At 44.9% G+C, this 18,891-nt stretch overlaps 1 protein-coding gene across 1 annotated transcript in view; it reads left to right on the top strand.

The window, feature by feature from the left end:
- SGPP2 (sphingosine-1-phosphate phosphatase 2) overlaps positions 1 to 18,891 on the top strand; it is a gene marked incomplete at its 5' end in the record, with an annotated part of 109,876 nt that overhangs the window by 68,076 nt on the left and 22,909 nt on the right. The window contains 2 exons of the mRNA XM_080799644.1: positions 10,570 to 10,749; positions 13,316 to 13,405. Coding sequence (XP_080655770.1) covers positions 10,570 to 10,749; positions 13,316 to 13,405 — 270 coding nt within the window. The remainder of the gene's footprint in view (positions 1 to 10,569; positions 10,750 to 13,315; positions 13,406 to 18,891) is intronic.

The raw sequence follows: 18,891 nt of genomic DNA, 5'->3' as shown, positions 1-18,891 counted from the left end.
TCTCTCTCTCTCGTTCTCAATTAAATAAATAAAAGCTTAAAAAAAAGCATAGCCTACTCTAGAGGTAATCGTATGAAAATGAGTGGCAATCGGCAACCGCATAATTATGTAACTGTGATTCCCAGAGTGCCTGGTATGTCATAAGGGGAGTTTTTATTTTTTAAATATGAATATCTGAGTTCTACTTATGTTATAAAATATAACCAACAATCAGGTTGATTTCACAAATGTTTTATTAGAAAAGAATAAGCCAGTCTGAAGACCAGTATTATTTAATAACCTGAGACGTCCATGGATGCGGCAGAATCTAGAATGTGGCATGTAACTGACTGTCATTTGGAAAATGTTAATGAGAGTTTGACCTGGGGGGGACCCCAAACCCAGCTGGGTAGGAGGGCCACAGAGAGGGTCACAACAGAGGTCCAGACACATTCCAGTTAAAACTATGCCAACTCAATCTTGAAAATACTCAGAAGATAGTCGTTCAGGCTGTCCTTGCCCCACAGAGACCAAGGATGATGCTTGGCTGATTGTCTAAGCTGACCGGCGAAGAATTCTTTTAGGCTCTTGGTTTTGATTGCTTGGGGTAATTTTCCTGAATTTGTTGGGTTTCCACCCTGTGGGAAAGTCCTGTTGCAGGTTTTACTGTTTTTGATGCAGGCAAGAGCAGGAAGAGTCTGGGTTTAGTCGTCAGTCAGCCACGACTGAAGGTGGAGTTTCCTTCCAGCGTAAATTCTGAGACTTTTTTTTTCTTCTTCTTTTGCTGTAGCCTAGGGCTGGCTGGGTTACACGCACAGCATTTTAGCGCATGCTTGAAGATGCAAATAGTTTGTGGTTTTAATCAGATGAGAAAGTTGAACATGGTGAGTGACTAACATCTATTACATTTTTTCTTTCAGGGGTCAATAAAAATGGTTTTGATCTTTCAACATTATTTTGCAGTTTGTTTTTCTGTAGTCAGCAGGACCTACAATGAAAATACTTAAAAATGTGAGGGAGGAGTCTCATGAAAAGGAATTTTCTTTGCAATGGTTGCATTGTTATCTGAAGTGAATTTTTATTTTGTATTTTTATTTGTATGAAAAACTCAAAGAGTGCATAAGGTAGCCACCCCAGACCTCAGTTCTACCTCCGCCCGTGATTCTGCCATACACAGTTTCCCACACACCTACATGCATTTATATGTAAACACATTTTTTAAAAATACAAGTGGGATCAATATGTACTCTTGCAGACTCTGGCTTTTTTTCACTTAACTGTCTATTTCATAATGCTTTTTGAACTGTGGCATAATTTATTTAACCAGTGGTCTGTCATGGATATTTAGTTTCCAAGTTTTTGTGATTGGCTGGTTGAAGGAGGGTGGGTTTATGCATGATTTTAGCTTTTGTATGTGCTCTATAATTATTAGGACTGAAGACATCCGTTCCGTCAGTGGGTGCCATTTTGGATGTGACGTCTCTCCAGTAGTGAGTAAAGGATACTGTGGTCCCAGCCTTCTGCTGGATGGTTCATTGGTGGAATGGTACAGCTATGAATTTGAAAATTTTCTTGTCAGCGGTAACATCTTAATCTCTTAGTCCCAGGGTAGTTAAGTGACCTTTATTGTGTGCTACATGCATGTAACGGGTTAGGATCATGGAATTTGGGCTCCTAAAGAAAGATATCTGTTTGAATATATTAATCATCAGATGCTTGATGGTGGAATACGGTGAGAAGACCATAGGATTTGGAATCAGAAAACAAAATTCAAGTTCAGCTCCACTACACGGATTATGTTATCTTTAGTGAGACGTTCACCATCTCAGTTTCCCCATCTGTGAAATAGGAACGATAAGAATATTAAAATAAATAAGGTCTCTGAAAACGCACTCTAAAAAAAAATCGCTGTACAAATATTAGGTTATTACTGAACCCAGCTCCTTCTAAATAATGAAAAGGAGGCTCATTTGGTTGTAAGTAATTTTCCTAAAGGTGTTCATATGTCTATGACTTAATTACTAATCTTTGTCTTATGTCTTAGTATGTCTTCAAAAAGTTCAGAAGCAGATCTAAGCCTGAAAAAAAAAAAATGGAGCATTAGGAAGAACCAGCAAATGTTGTAACTTAATTATTTTATTTTTCTCACCTGTCATTTGTGCTTTAGTTATTATATCTCCATTTCCAAGGGACCTTGAATATGTAAAGACCAGTTTTCTGTCAGTCTTCAGTGATTTATTGTGTTTGCTCTGTAATTTCTTTGTTTTGGTGCTTCAGGCATGGAATGAAATCTTATTAGTTTGAAATTACAGTTGCTTCTCTCAGTGACTCACCACCCCACCCCACCCCCACCTCACATACACACACACACACACACACACACAAGGCACACACTGGAAATGGGCTTATAAAATAAAGCCATGCCACAAGTACAAGAAGATATTCACCAGCTGAAAACAACTTCTCATGCTGGCTGGTAGGCAGTGGCTTTTAGAATGTTCTGAAATAACCGTAACAAAGAGCTGTTTAAAGCTGCCACAGAGACCCCCACCCCCACCCCACCCCCATCCCCATCCCCACATCTTCCAGGGAGAAGGGAGGACAGTACCCAGGGTAAACAAGAACACAGCCCAGTGCAGCCAGTCTCTTATAAAAAGCGTTGATCTGGAAAGCCTCCACAGCTAAAAATTGCTTTAAAGTGAGTCCCCTACTCCTACTTTGGAGTAGGTGGGTTTTCAGCAGCATTCTGTGTGGCCTTGGTAGTCACCCCCAGGCTGCCCTGCAGAACGCAGTTTGGGCAGAGCTGGGCGGGCTCCTGAAGCAGAGAATATTAGTAATCCCCCTAGGGCTTCTCTGGAATCAGTACTGGAAGGTGTTGTCAGTAACACTTTGCAGCAAAGGACTTCAAGGACACAAAAGAAGAGGTGTTTCAAGGACCCATTTTGATGTCTAGTTTCTCTCTCTTTTCAAAATGTGATGAAATCCACATATCATGATATCCACCTTTTTAAGGAATGTAATTCAGTGGTTTCTAGTGTATTCATGAAGTTGTGCAACCCTTACCCCAGTCTACTTGTGGAACAGTTTCATCTCTCCCAAAAGAAGCCTCCTATCCCCATTTCCCTCCCCTCTAGCCCCAGACAGCCACTGATCTAATTTCTGTCTCTACGGACTTGCCTATGCTGAACATTTCACATACATGAAATAATACAGTAGTTGTCCTTTTCTCGTCTGGCTGCTTTCACTTAGCATAATCTTTTCAAGGTTTGTCCACATTATAGACTGTTTCTGTACTTCATTGCTTTTTATGAACACATAATATCCCATTGTAAGGATATACCCCATTTTGTTTCTCCATTCATCAGTGGATGGATGTTCGGGTTGTTTGTTTAAATTTCGTGGCTATTGTGAAGGATGATGGTAAGACCATTCATGGGCAAGTCTCTATGAGGACATAGGTTTTCAATTCTCATGGGTACATAACTAGAAGTGGAATGATTGGGTGTCTGGTCTTTCTTCATCCAAATCATCAGATCAGTAATGAGAAGCAGAGGAATGAGATTAATTTGGTTGGACTAAGAAACAAGATGGGTATGTACGGCCAGAGAAACTGTGGTCTTTGGATTACATGTTAGTGTTCTCTAGTCTCCAGCAATTAAAGAATGATATAACTCAATTCCTGGCTTCTTAAAAATAAATCAGTGGATAGGTGAGCTATAAATACCAGTGACTCACAATGTTTCTGCCCCATGAGACCTAAGGAACACAGTTTTTGTTACTGTAATTTTTTTGTTATTGTAATTCTGTGTTACTGTGAGCTATGGGTATAAGAGGAAGGATGAAAGATGTTAAAGTTTATCAAAGTGTGCTTGTGGATGGAGGATGGTTGGGGGACATAAGGATTTAGCTTTTATTATAACAACAGTGGAGCCTTTACACCATGGGGATGGGGATGCTTCAAGGGGAGGAGGGCAAATAGGGGAGCTGGTAATCTCATTGTATAAAAAAGAATGAGTAACTGCCTTACTAGTAATAATGTTCTTGCAAGGATCCTCTATTTTCGAAACTGAGTTTTATTTATACTAGTGTGAAGAGTAAAGTCTTGTTAATCTGATATATGTTAGACATAGTGGAGTTGTCAGCGGAATTGTAATAACAAGAAAGGACAACCACACAAAGAGAGCATGCACTGTTTTCTCTGAGTGCCCCAGATGAGCCCATATATTAAGATTAGACCCCAAGCTGGAAGTCCTTCCATGTAGGTAAGACATGTTTTGTGTTCACAGAACTGGTTTCCTAGAAAAAGTCTTTTGTCTGCTTGGGATCATCAGTAGCCTATCCAGAAAACTAGATTTTATCCCCCAACCTATACATTTCCTTTCTCTTGTAATCAGGGCAGAAGTATTACAAAAAAAAAAAAAAAAGACTAATTCCGTGTCACCAAATGCCACAGGGCCCCAGCACCGTACAGGGGACCCAGACAGCTTGCTAAGGCGTTAATGATCTATAATTACTTCCTGCCTTGCTGTGTCTCATGGATTTTTCCTTCACATACAGGCCTCTGGGGCCTCAGCCCAAAGGAGCATGATGGATGATGAAACTTAATTTGGTCCCTTTAGGTAGGAGGACCCTTCAACAATACAGAGTGAAGCCTTCCATTTAGGGCAAGCCATGTCAAGTTAATCATTATACTCTTGAACTGCAAACTAAATGGAGAAATAGTTCTCTTCTTCCATGGTACTCCTTTTTTTTTTTTTTTTTTTAAGATTTATTTATTGTAGGGAGCATGCGGTCGGGGCTGGGGGCACCAAGGGACAGGGAGAGAAGGAGAGGGAGAAAGAATCCTTGAGCAGAGTCCCCTTTGGCCCAGGAGCCCCTCAGGGCTCCATCCCAAGTAACTGAGATAATGACCTGAGCCAAAAATCAAGGGCCAGCTGCCCAACCGACTGAGCCATCCAGGCACCCCTGCCATGGTGCTCTTTTTAACATACTTGATTTTTTAGAGCAGTTTTAGGCTCATAGCAAAATTGAATGAAACGTATAGAGAGTTGTCATATAGTCCTTGCGCTCAGCCAAGCACAGCCTCCCCCATTATGATCATTCCCCCCCAACCCCGACCAGTACATTTGTTAGAATTGATGAGCTTACACTGACACGTGATATTCCCACAAAGTCCATAGTCTACGATTCGCTGTTGGTGTTGAACATTCCGTGGGTTTGGACAAATGTCTAATGACTTGCATGCGCCATTACAGTACCATACAGAGTAGTCTTATTGCCCTAAAAATCCCCTGGGCTCTCCCTAGTCCTCTTTCCTCCCCTCCCGTATCTGCCAACCCCTGATCTTTCTACTCCTCCACAGTTTTGCCTTTTCCAGAATATCATATAGATGGAATCCTATAGTATGTCGCCTTTTCAGATTTTTTTTTTCACTTAGTAGAATGGACTTAAGGTTCTTCCATGTCTTCTCATGGCTTGAAAACTCGCTTCTTTAACTCTAAATAGTATTCCTTCGTCTGGATATACCACAGTTTATTTATCCTTTCACCTACTGAAGGACATCTTGGTCACATCTAACTTTCGGCACTTATGCGTAAAGCTGCTATAAATACTCATGTGCAGGGTTTTGTGTGGACATAAGTTTTCAGTTCATCTGGATTAAATACCAAGGAGTGTGATTGCTGAATCTTACAGTAAGAGGTTTTTTCGTTTTGTCAGAAGCCCCCGAACCATTCTCCAAAGCGGCTCTGCCATTTTGCACTCCCGCTGGCAAAGAATGAGCATTCCTGTTGCTCCCCCTCACCAGCATTTAGCGTTGTCAGTGTTTTAGATTTGGGCTGTACTGGTAGATGTGTAATGATATTTCATTGATTTATTTTGTAATCCCCTAATGATGTGATTCTTATATCTGCGGTAATGTTTTTAATATATTAGACTTTTTGATTCTGTCAGACCCAGTGGAGTTTTTTTTCTTTTTTCTTTTTTCTTTCTCTCTTTTTTTTTTTTTTTTTAAGGAGGACAATGTTGTTTTATTGAAGTAAATGAAATGCAAAGAAGCTAAGCATACTTCTTGCTCATGTTGCGATTCATAGACTCCCTGAGAACAAATATCTGGTCTCTCTTGTTCTTCATGGTGATTCCGAGTCCAGCACAGTGCCTGGTCATTCATACACTATATGCTGAGTATAGTGGATTAAATGGGAGTCTTCAAAAAGATATATTTGCATCCTAGTATATGGGACCTGTGAATGCTATCTTTTTTAGAAAAAGAGTAGTGGGAGAGGTAATTCAGTTAAGGATCTTGAGATGAGGAGATTATCTTGGATATATGAGTGGCCTTCAATCCAATGGTAAGTGCTCTTATGAGAAAAAGGCAGAGGGGAAGTTGAGATGGACTGAAGAACAGTAGACAGAAGGAAGAGGAAGAGGCAATGTGATCACAGGGGGTGTGGCCACCAGCAACTGGAAGAGACAAAGAAAGGACTCTACCCTAGAACCCTGGGGAGTGTGGCCCTGCTGACACCTTGATTACAGAAATCTGGTCTCCAAGGCCTAGCCAACCACTAATCTCTCTTCTGTCTCACTGGATCTGCCTATTCTGGATATTTCTGAATATAAATGGAATCATTTGTATGTGGTCTTTTGTGTCTGTCTTCCTAAACTGAGCATAGTATTACCTCCTTTTATACCCTAAATGTATTGTAGTTGCTTTCCTTAAGTGAGATTCATAGAAAATATAACTTACTTGCATAATTCCTAAAAATCTGCCTTGTCATAAGAAGGTGGCTTTTAAAATAAGCAAATTCTGGGCCTGTCCACATACGGTAGTAGGATCCTTGAACCTATAAACAGGGTCCCTCTGTGTTAGCTACGGTGGCGTGAACACAGGCGTGTGGCATTAGAGTCTCAAACATAACAAACAGCATTTCCAGTGGTGACCCGATTTCTCCAAATGGTGAGCAATTCTAGATACAGTTCCAAATAAACCGAACTTCAGTCTTTCCTCTGTTTACTTGGTTTTTATGTTCTCAGAACCTTCAGTGCATGTTCAAACCTTGCAAGAAAACATTTGGTGTTGACTTGTAACAGAGACTTAGGCCCTCCATTCAGAGGATTACAGATAGGTGTTCACCTACAGGAATGGTGGAGTCCTCAAGAGTCACGTTAGAAACAAAAAACGATGTTCTAGAATGGTACCATCTTGTGCACTGAATGCCACACTGCGACCTGAACTTCTCCCTTCATGCTGGTGGTGCCCACCATCTTCGAGCTAACCAAGAGTGTCTCCGGGGAAACCATATGTTCCTTGTGGGGACCAGTGGTTTAGCTGTTCTGAACTTAAAGACTTCCATGTACACGATCACCTCTGGGTTCCTAGTCCATTGATTTCTGAGGATTTCCCCCTCCCTTATTGAAATAATTTCTACTTGCCATTCTTCCAAGAGTTCTAAACCTATTCAACATTCTTCCAGTTTAAAAACAAAAAATTTTTTTAATCTGTCTGCTGCCCCACTTTTGCTGACCTTGAATCCACCTTCATCTCTCACCTGGATTTTGCAATATTCTTTTACCTGGTCTCCTTCCATCTAGTCTTGATGTCTTTGCCCCTACTCTGTCCATGATGCCAGAGGACAGATCAGGTCTGCCTACACTTCTTCCCCAAACCTCCAAGTGGCCTGAAGCTCCAGATGGCCTTCCACACAGTGTCTCACAGCCAGGCCCACCCCACACACCTCTTCATTCTTGAGAAAACTTTTGAAATGTTGACATGTTGAAACCCAGTGCTCAATGGGATGGTATTAGGAGGTGGGGCCTTTGGGAGGTGTTTTGGTCATGAGGGTGGAGCCCTCACAAATAGGGTTAGTGCCCTTTTAAAAGGAACTCCAGAGAGCTCCCTCACTCCTTCTGCCACATGAGTACCCAGCAAGAAGATGGCTGTCTGTGAGCCAGGAAGTGGGCCCCACCAGACCCCAAATTTGCTGGTGCCTCAATCTTGGACTTTCTGTCCTCCAGAGTGTAAGAAATAAATTTCCATTATTTATAAGCCACCAGTCTGTGTTTGGTTGTTATGGCAACCCAAGCTAAGACAGCCACATTTTGAGATGTGATTGACGTACAGTAAGTTGCATGTCTTTAACAGCTTTATCAAGGTATAATGCACACATCATACAGTTCACCTATTGAAAATGTCCAATTCTGGGGTGCCTGGGTGGCTCAGTCAGTTATAAACGTCTGCCTTCGGCTCAGGTCAGGATCCCAGGGTCCTGGGATTGAGCCCCACATCAGACTCCCTACTCAGCAGAGAGCCTGCTTCGCCTCCTCACTCTTCCTCTGTGCGTGCTCTCTCTCTCAAATAAATAAATGAAAGTCTTAAAAAAAAAAAAAAAGAACATATGAAAATGTCCAATTCCACAATTCTTAGTGTGTTCACAAACATGACACATATTTAAAATGTATGAGTCAGAATATTTGACATATCCCTGGAACATCACAATTGTTAAAAAAGATATCCATCAGCCCAAAAGTATCTTCATGCCGTTTGTGATTTCTTTCCTCCTTTCCTGGCAACCATCAGTCTGCTTTCTGTGTTATAAGGTTAAACCACTTTCAAGAATTTTCTAAAAACAGAATTATATAGTATGTGCTTCTTTTTTCTTTGTTTTTGTTTTTGTTTCTTCATTCTGCTTCGGCAGATGTACATATCCAGAGAATTTGTTAGATAATTTTTTTCAAAGCATATTTGCATTATGATGAGGTCTTCTGTTTATACGATGGTTTTCTCCACTCAGGGATGGGAACCTAACACAGGGCTGGGCACATCATCGCTTCACTCTAGGGAATACAAAGACAGAGACAGTACTTCCCAGGCCATGAGTGGTCCTCCTTTCCTATGACTTGAAAAATATAGCCCTATTTTCTGTTCAAAGAGAGCTGTCATTATGGTAATCGTTACTTGAAATTTATTGATCAGATACAATGTGATGCTGTGGTAATATTGTTGAAAGGAAATGAACAATTGTCCTAATTCTTAAAAGCATCCTTCAAACACAGAAGGCAAAATAGAATTGAAGTCCGAGGGATTTGTGAACGTCAAGGAAATTTAAAACTGTGTCTGAAGACCTCCCTGGCTGTCTTCACCTAATGCTTCTAAGGGTCCCTGTCTGAGGATTTTAAGAATTTTTGAGCAAACCAGAGTTATGATGCCTGCAGTGTTTTATTTCAGCTGGTGAGTGGGGAAGGGGCAATGTTGAGAAATCCATCTCAAGCAGCTCTGAGACATTCCTGGTCGTCAGTGATAGCTGCGAGTTTTTCAACTCCACACATCATTGACAGTCTGATGTGGTTTTTACAGGTTCACAGGAGGGAGGCGGAAACATAAAAGAGTGAGTTGGTTTCCAGGACAGTAGTTCCTGGTAATAAGGGGATGGTAAAGAGGTTGGATTTCAAAGTCCGATTAGAAATCACAGCTATGGAATTCACTGATTGTCACTGAGGCTTTAAAGCCTGTGGATCTGGCCTGCTGTGCACAGACGGTGGCTCTTGGTTTCTTAACCCGAGCAAAATGGCAGCAGAGCACAAAACAGTAGCGCCTTCTGGGGGTTGTGTGTATGCTGGACTAATGCTCCGAATTAAACGAGTTAAAAGAAAGGACCAGAATGTGGAAACCCCAAAGCATTCTGGCTGACTAATGAAAGTTATTTTGAAATAGTCCTTCATCGTGGGTTTTGTTCCAAAGCAAGGTAACTCCATCCATCATGAGCTAAATAAAGCCCTCGTAAAATCAATAGGGTCGCGGAAAGATGATGGGAAGGTTTATGATTAAAGTCCACGACAAAGGGGCCTGGGCAAGGATGCAGGGTCAAACAGGGCTCCTCAAATTCTCGTGCACCCATGAACCACCTGGGAGTCTTGTGACCAGAGGTTCTAACTCAGTCTGTCCAGGAGGCTGGGGACTGAGATTCTGCCTTTGAAACCAGCACCCAAGTGGCACACACGCCGCAGGTCCTCAGACCACACTTAGAGCTGCAAAGGCAGATGTGAGGAAATGAGTACTCTTCCCTCTTTATCACTGATCCTGAAATCATCCTGTAAAGTTCCTGACAAAATGAGTCTGTGGTTATACTCCTGTTCCTCTCTGAAGGGCACAGCAGCCAAATTGTTTCTATCTTGTGCTTTCTATCTTGTGCTTTAAGAAAAAGAAAAGGGGGGCAGTCTTTTCATTCATGCCATCATGAAAAATCATTTGAAAAACACTGTAGAGTGAGTTTTCTTTATTGTAGGGTTGAACATAGTCATGCCATGTATTTTACTGATGCCTCTGATGACTGAAAGAAATTAAATTTTATCCAGTATGTTACCTACCTGCATCAGGAATTCACAACTTTTTAAAGCAGAAGTTCTGTGAGAACAGTCACTTTTCTGGTTAAAACTTAAAAATGAAGGCTGTCTGATTTGAAAACTGTCCTGGGTTTTGGGGTGTTGCCATGGTACCGTCAGCAACGATTTTGCAGCAAAACTCCCTGGTTTCTTCACGCACCCTGAGGGTCTTACTTGTTTGGTTGGACTCACCCCGGTCCTTTGGTTTTTCAGCTGGTGATGTACATCGGCCAGGTGGCCAAGGACATCTTGAAGTGGCCCCGCCCTCTCTCCCCTCCGGTGGTGAAGCTGGAGAAGAGGGTGATTGATGAGTATGGAATGCCGTCTACCCACGCCATGGCAGCCACCGTCATATCCTTTACCCTCCTCCTCTCCACTATGGACAGATACCAGGTGAGGCCGCCTGACTCCTCTCCCGCCCCACCCCCACGTAACCTCATCCATGTAGGGAGGCAGCAAAGAGAGGTTTTGCCTCAGAATTTTCCTTTTTGAGGGACTTTGAGGCTTACGAAATGAAGACTATGGGGGATCGAAATGTATTGAGCCATCGGTGACAATTTCTTCATAGAGAAAGTGACATATGGCTTAGCGTCCAATTGAGGCCGTGTCTCATAGTGAAAGTGATACCCCGGTGACAACACCCCCACAATGCGACAATGTGGACAGTCCCAGGAACCAGGTATGGAGTCTCCCCAGAACTGCATCGTCACCCTGAGCTGCCCGACTAGACAGCACGCGATCCGTTCTCTCCTCTTCTCTTTGCAGCGGGTGTGAGGAGCTGATGATCCTCGTAAATAATCCTCCCAGGCTGAGATGATTCCCCAGATAAATCCTCCTGCTAGACTCCCCAGGGCCTGGGGCAGGAAAGAGTCTGTGTGACAGATTGGCTCCCAAGCATGCCTCTGCCCGTGGTTGGGGCTCAACCACTAGAAACGATGGCTCCATGTTTTCTAGAGGACTCTCTGACAGCAGATTGATAAATGTTGCAGATAGAAGAATTTCACTCAATTAATATCTGCTTAGATGCCAGTTACAGTCAGACCTTTTAAAAGTTATATTCACACAGCACTGAGGTTTTGTTTCGCTTGTCTGACAAGTTTTACTCCAAGTGTGTTTCATTTCGTAAGTGTTACCCTTTACTCTCTGAACAATTTAGATTTCAACCTAGCTGTCTTGTATGTAAATGACAGTAGTGTTTCGCCTCATCCCTTTACCCTCGAAACACAGGGATATTCTGTGCTCCAGGTGGTGCAGAACCAGGGGACAAGGACAAGATTAGGGTTGGGTCCTGGCTCTCCCTCTGTAGTCTTATGCCTGCTCACCTGGTGGGGGAGGGGGGCGGGTCAGACCTCAGTTTCCTGGATGGAAATGGGACAAGTCTAAGGAATATGCCCAACTAGGTATAATCTTCTCTCATAACTTACTTACATGTCATGTAAGGATTAGAGATGTCCGAGATCTCCAGCACTGTCTGAGTTCAGTTAATGCAGACTTCTGAGCTATGTCATACAGGATATCTGCCCCAGAAGGACATGGGGGGCCCAGGGCAGGTTCCCTTGGGCTGCTCTCAGCATCCAGAGAGGCCTCATGCAGGAAAAAAGCCCCAAGTAGCAGCTGACTGCAAGAACACAGCAACAACACCGTTTACAGACTTATTTCAAGGCTGCCTGGTCCTTCTCAAAAAACTCTTTTCAGCTCATGTGATGCAGCAGTTTTCAGCCTGAGTTGTTATGGACGTCTCTCCTATTCAATTTTTAATGATAAATATATTTAGCTTTTTGGGTTATTTGCTGTAAACAGTCCTAAATATGGTTTATTTATATGACTGTGTTCAGGCAAATGCCCCAACTCATTTCTGAATGCATTCACTCATTCATTTTTAACACTTTCTCTTAAATTAAATTCTGAGACTCAGTTAACGATAAGTGTTAAGAGAAGACCTATGACCATGTGTGATTGTTCTTCCATCCTGCATCAGAAAGAACATCTGGGCTTGGATTCAGAAGAGGTGGCTTCTGGTTCTGAGACTTCCCCTCTACGGGCTGTGTGACCTTGGGCAGGTCATTTGACCTCTCTGGGGCCAGCTGCTGCTTTGAGGATCAAATGGGATGATGGATGGGAAAGCGTCTTTGTGCTAAAGTTTAACAGTAACTGATTGTCAAGGTTAAGGGTTTCCTCGGTTGTGGAATGGAGCTGATAATAGAACCCACTTCATAGGGTTGTGTAAAGAAGGGAGGAGTGCGGGGCTCTCAAGTGCTTCTCGTAATGCAGACAGCTCTCTGTCGCCTTCATTCTCTTCACCATGGGACAGGACAGGTGTTCAAGCTTGAAGCACATGGATTACGTCTCTGTGTCTTCATTTATAAGCAGGATATCCCTATAGGACTCAGCAGTAGTCCGATTCCTCTGGCCGCTGTTGTTACCCACCAGCAAACGTTGAGTTGTGGTAGAGTCTGGATTTCTGCCTCAACATCTGTATGGAAAGGTGCCCATTCTTAGCCTGGGCTGGGCTCCCTTGGGAAGCTTTCCCACCCAGCACTCGATGGGGAAGCTGTTGGTTCCACTTCCGGGTGTTGGGACTGTCCTTCTACCTTGCTCCTCGCTCCATACTGTACACTTCATGCATGTTATGCTAAGAATAGGCTGAAATAAAGAATGATTTACTTCACGAAAACTGTCAGCACCGTGTCTGTGGTCATGAGGCCTAATGCCAGTCCTAACCATGTCTGATTTGTAGGTTTATATGGTGAGAAGCTTCCTCCCAGAGCCGCGGCTGTGGGCGTCTTCCCCTTCTCTTTGCTCTTTTTCCCACTTTTCAAGTGGTTTGAGACCCTGAGACTGCTGGTCTAGGGAAACTGAGGTTGAGAATAGCAGTCACTGGGTGGGAATCCTTTCCTCCCACAGCATCAAACTGTGCGAGCGTGATCTCATGGCCTTGCTTTCCCTTCTCCTCCCACAGTATCCCTTTGCTCTGGGACTGCTGATGGCTGTGGTGTTTTCCACCTTGGTGTGTCTCAGCAGACTCTACACCGGGATGCACACGGTACTGGTAAGTCCTGCCGTCAGGCCTTCGGGTGACTGTCCCTATGACACTGTGGCCCCTGTTTCAGTGTGTTCTTCATGCTGTATTACTTCTAAAGCTGTTTGTGTGTGTCATTATATTTCCCTTCAGGACAGTGAGGTAAGTCATTATTATTTTGTGGCCTAATTATAATAATGAATCATTAAGATGATATCAAAGAGGCTGAGCTGGCCTAGACCCTCATGACTTGGAAGATCGGCTAGAATGGCAACAGCGACTCAGTCATTTAGGTTCACGTGGGTTTACTGATGATGCAGAAACAGTGCAGGAAAAACACCGAGGGTCAAGGAGGCAGGTGGGTAGATAGGGTTCCCCACTTAGGCCCTCACAGAGTCAGGCCTGGATTTTTAAAGACCTCAGCTGCCCTTTCAGGGAAGGAGTCCTGCTGAGTCAGAGGAGCCCAGAATCATGGGCTCGCTTCCTTCCGTACTGTTCTGGGCACAGAGAGACCCACCTGCATGTCAAGGTTCAGCTACCCGTTTACAGTGCTCTGATTTCCAGGGCTGCTCTGGTTAGCATGATTAACATTACCTCAGAGCTCAACTTCCTGGTGTATTAGCTGCCATGATGTTCCAGAGCACAAGGCTGCCCGTGGTCTACCACAGGGCAGTACTCCTCATCATAACTGGCCTAAGAAACGTCTCTAAAAGGAATGGGCCCTTGCTAATTGTGTTACTCTCCACACGAAGCTCAAAAACTGTGTTAGCAAAAGACCTGGGAGGGAAAGGCCAGCCTCTTGTTTCTCCTCCTGGTGTTTGTGGTCCTGAGAAGGGCGGGGGGGAGGCCTGGAAGGGCAGAAGCAGCAGAGGTGAACACAGGCAGCGCAAGAGCTCGTCGAAATGAGCAGAGGCAGAGGCCTGGGAGGAAGTAAGCCCAGAGGAAACGAGCTTATGGCTACACAAGACTCAGAGAGAGAAATCTTGTTTCCCTCATGAAAATGCACAGCCTAACTCCAGGAAAAGCAAGGAAGAGCCGGGAGCCGGTAGAGTCAGGGCTGGGCCTCAGGTGAGGGAAGTGAGACACGAAGTGGAAGGTGTGCCAGGTAGCTCCAGGACCGAGGTAAACAATTTTAATGTAGTACTTAAAAAAATCAAAATGAACGCGAAAAGTTTCTATGATAAACAAAACATCTGGGGCGCCTGGGTGGCTCCGTCGGTTAAACGTCTGCCTTCCGCTCAGGTCATGATCCCAGAGTCGTGGGATCAAGCCCCACATCGGGCTCCCTGCTCAGCGAGGAATTTGCTTCTCCCTCTGCCTCCTGCTCTGCTTGCTTGCACTCTCTCTCTCTTTCCCTCTGTCAAATAAATAAATAAAATCTTTAAAAAAGAAAAATCCACATTTCCAATAAAGACCAGCTCTGCCCCCAGATTCGCTGCTTCTCTTGCCCCATCCTACTGTGGCCTGACCAGATCTGGAAGACACTGCAGAAGCAGCTAGGGGCCTCCTCCTTCTCCTTGTCTCCCTCCCAAGCCGCGTCCTTGCTGTCCGGGTCCCGTCACAAGGCGCATCTGGCTTCTGAGCCCACAGGGGAACAGAGAGGAGAGCATTCTCGATTTGCCACACTCCTGCTTCGCATTAGAAAGAGGTTCTCTCCAAATTCGTCCGCAGACTTAAAAATGGAACCAGGCAGAAGTCTCGCGGGTGCTCTGGCATTTCTTTTATCTGGGGCTACTTTTTTAGTTTCCATAGGCTGTAATAAAAAAAAAAAAGGATCGTGAGAATTCAGGCCAACATGAAAAGCAGTGTAAACACGCGGACGTGGGGCTGCAGACGTGAGTAGAGAGCACGGAAAACCCACCTCAAGGGAAAACACAGCGTCGTGTCCAGTTTTTCTTTTTCAAGTGGGTTACGGGGCTAGGGAAGCCGGCATTTGTGGGGAAGATTACTTAAGCATCTCATTCAGCTGCAAGGGATGGGCACAGCTGCTCCTTTCGGAACATCTGTCCCAGAAGAAACTGGAGCGAGGCCACAGTAACTCACACCCCCACCTCGGGCCCCCACCGCCCCCCTGGGGCTCCTTCCACATGGGCAGCTTTATTTTATAAAGGTCTGAGACCCTGACTCAGGCCCAGGCCCGAGTGGGGCCAGATGCGTGGCCAAGGGTTTGATGGTACATCATTTCTAGTAGCAGAAGGGGGGCAGTTGGCTTTGATAGTGGGATCCGGTTGAACAAGGGATTGGAAGTCTTCCTTCAACGGCAACTCAGTAGTTTCCTGTGTGGTACCAGGGTGGGAGCTCGGTCACTGAGATGTGGAAGTAAACAAAACCTGCCTCGCCCTTCTGGGCGTCTGAGCATGGATGCTGACAGATGTGGGAGCTGCTGATTCTGGGCTCTGAAGAGTACTGTAATTAGCAGGGAGCAGCTGCATCAGGCCGACGAAGGTGGCATGCCTCTCACCCAGACCCTTTGCGGTCGCCAGGGACTGCCACGCGCTAATGGTGCTCAACCCTGACTTCATATTCTACATCCCATGGAAAGCTTTTTAAAAATATCCCTGGGGGCATCTGGACACCCACGTTCATACCAGCAGCATTAATCACAGTAGCTGAGGAGTGGAAATGACACACACATATATGCACACACATACACACACGCCTATATCCTAAGCATTGGTATTTGTTCAGAACTCAGGAGATTTCAGTGCGCAGCCAAGGTGGAGAGCCGTGATTGGACTAATTATACTTCAGGACCAGCCACGAGCCTGCGTCTGAACCCAACTGAAGCAGGAAGGTGAAAAGCAGGTGGAGACGGTTGCCACATAGACACCCACCACGTCCGTAGTGTGAGCTCCTCTAACTGCACACAGTGAGGACGCTCATAGCTGGGACAGGACCCTCATAGCGGGGACGTCATACCCTTCTCAGGGGCTGCCTGCTTTATGTAAATGGTTGTTCTGCCCACAAAGCCGAAGCAGTTCAAGGAGAACAGAAATTTACTTAGCTCCCCCTTCAGGAAATTATGCCTTGTCAGAGGTGAGTGGTTTGCTCTCTGATGTCAAGGCTTTGGGGACAGGCCCCAGCTGACTCCTGGACAGGCCCGAACGAAGTCCGAGGAGGCAGGGAACCCACATGCGGTGTCACTGTCCTGCCAAACTGGCTCTGGAGGCCCCTCAGAGAAGGGTGTCTCCATCCACCAAGATGCCTCAGCAAGAAAGCTGGGCACTGCCCTAGCTCCTCCCTTCCCACGTTCCACAGCCAGGCAGTCACCAAGCTGAATTAGTTCTGACTCTTAAAAATGCCTTAGAGCTGCTCTCACACCACCGCCAGGATGTTCGGAGTGTCTCCTTCTCCTGCTGGGTGGGAAGGATGACCCAGGAAGCCCCAACTGTGGATGGCAGCCATCTGGGGATTCTGGGTGGACTGACCTGTGAGAGAAGTCAGTCCTCTTCATGGCAAAACACGGAACTAAAACATGGTGGCCCTGATGACATCCTTGAGCTGCTGATACACCATGCCTGGGGCTACTGCCTCAAGGCTTGTTGTTCAAGGTAAAAAGGTCATTATTGCTCAAGCTGATTTTTTTTTTTTTTAAAGATTTTATTTATTTATTTGACAGAGAGAGATCACAAGTAGGCAGAGAGGCAGGCAGGGAGAGTGAGAGGGAAGCAGGCTCCCCGCCAAGCAGAGAGCCCGATATGGGACTCGATCCCAGGACCCTGGGATCATGACCTGAGCCGAAGGCAGCAGTTTAAACCACTGAGCCACCCAGGCGCCCAACTCAAGCTGATTTTTATTGAAGTCTTATGTTTCCCATGGTGAAAAATATCCTAACCAATAATTTACAGAAACAATTTTTTGTGTGTTAAATTTCATGTTCTCTTGGTTTGAAGACAAAACCAGTTGTAGCCAGCTGAAGCGCAGGGGGTAGAGGGAGGAAGAGAGACAGGGCAGAATGTCTTGGACTGGGGCAGCTCATGGAGCTCGGTGTGGATGGGGCTGAGCGACTAAAGCTATGAAGAAGCCAGAACCACAGTGTCTCTGAGAATGCCTTCCTGTCCCTCCGGAGCACCACTGCTCAAAGAACCCCACAACCTCTCAAATCCAAACCTTAATTTCCAGAGGTGAAACCTTGATTGCCCTGCATGCTACCCTTGGGCCAGTAAGGCTCACGGAGAGAAACAGCTTCCAGAGCAGAAACAAGACCCCATAAGTCACCCCTGTGGCTGCAAAGGCAGTGCCCCAAGAGCAGGGACTAGAAAGACAACTCAGTAAGTTCACTCCTGAGAATTCCCAAACCCAAGAGGTAACCGTCCGCATGGGTCAGGACTCCTGGAGTACAAATAATAGACGCCAGCTCACACTCACTTAAGCTTAAAGGAAAGTGTATTCGCTTTTAGAAGCACACTGTAGGAAGGGTAGAAGTGCAGGTTGCCATTGGGAGAACAGGACTTGAGGTCTAGATCTTTGCTAGAAGCCCCCCCCACTCTTCCATAAGCTTCTCTGTACATCTCTTCACATGATGGATCCATGCTCCTGGGCTGCCTTCTCTCTGTAGCTAGACCCAAGGAGCTCTGGGCTTCAATTCTTTGTTTTATTCCTGAAAGGATTGTAGTAGGGAGAATTTCAAGAAGGTCTCTAATGGCCTGGCCTGGACAGTGAACGCATTGCTGCACCAAAAGCTATGTGAGGGGCCTAGGATGGTGGTTTGGTCCCGCTGGGTCAGGAGCCAGCCTGTGGGGGCAGGGGCCACGATGGGCAGTGATGGTTAGGTATGGGATTAGGGTTGGCCTGTGGGAGGGGCCGTTCTCCAAAATGAAATGGGTCTGTTGCCGGAAGAAGAGAGCAGACAAAGCCCCCCACTGGTATCCTTTCTACATTGACTTTGTTGCATTTTCCTGCTCTTTCAAGGACTCAAAAACTGACATTATGGTTGTTTATGTGGGGAAAGGAGGATTAGAACAAATCAAGAAGGTTTCATGCTCAGTTTTCAGTGCCTGAAATAAGTCAATTTGTACAGAATTGATTTTAAATCTTTCTTTTTTAAGATTTTATTTATTTGTCAGAGAGAGAGAGAGAGAGAGCACAAGCAGGCAGAATGGCAGGCAGAGGCAGAGAGAGAAGCAGGCTCCCAGCTGAGCAAGGAGACCAATGCGGAACTCGATCCCAGGACCCTGGGATCAGACCTGAGCCGAAAGCAGCAGCTTAACCGACTGAGCCACCCAGGCGTCCCTGATTTTAAATCTCTTGTCTGATAAGGCAATTATCCTCAATATGCTAACAGTAAAATTAGCCAGAATTGTTGTTGTTGTTGTTAGATTAGTGAATAGTTGTCCCATTATTTTGAACTTGAATTAGCTGAAATGCTGTCCTATTATATTGTCCCTAAATTGTTTGATCTGTGGATAATTATATAGATACTGGGTTTTATTGGCTTACTTATTTATTTTGTTCCCCTAACTATTGCTTTAGTTTTGGTTGCAGTTGGAGAACGTTGAAAAGGCTTCTCAAATATT

Source organism: Martes martes (genome assembly GCF_963455335.1).
Source record: "Martes martes genome assembly, chromosome: 3".
NCBI lineage: Eukaryota > Metazoa > Chordata > Mammalia > Carnivora > Mustelidae > Martes > Martes martes.
The sequence above is the reverse complement of the archived record's forward strand: the minus strand, read 5'-3'. Positions and strand labels throughout refer to the sequence as shown.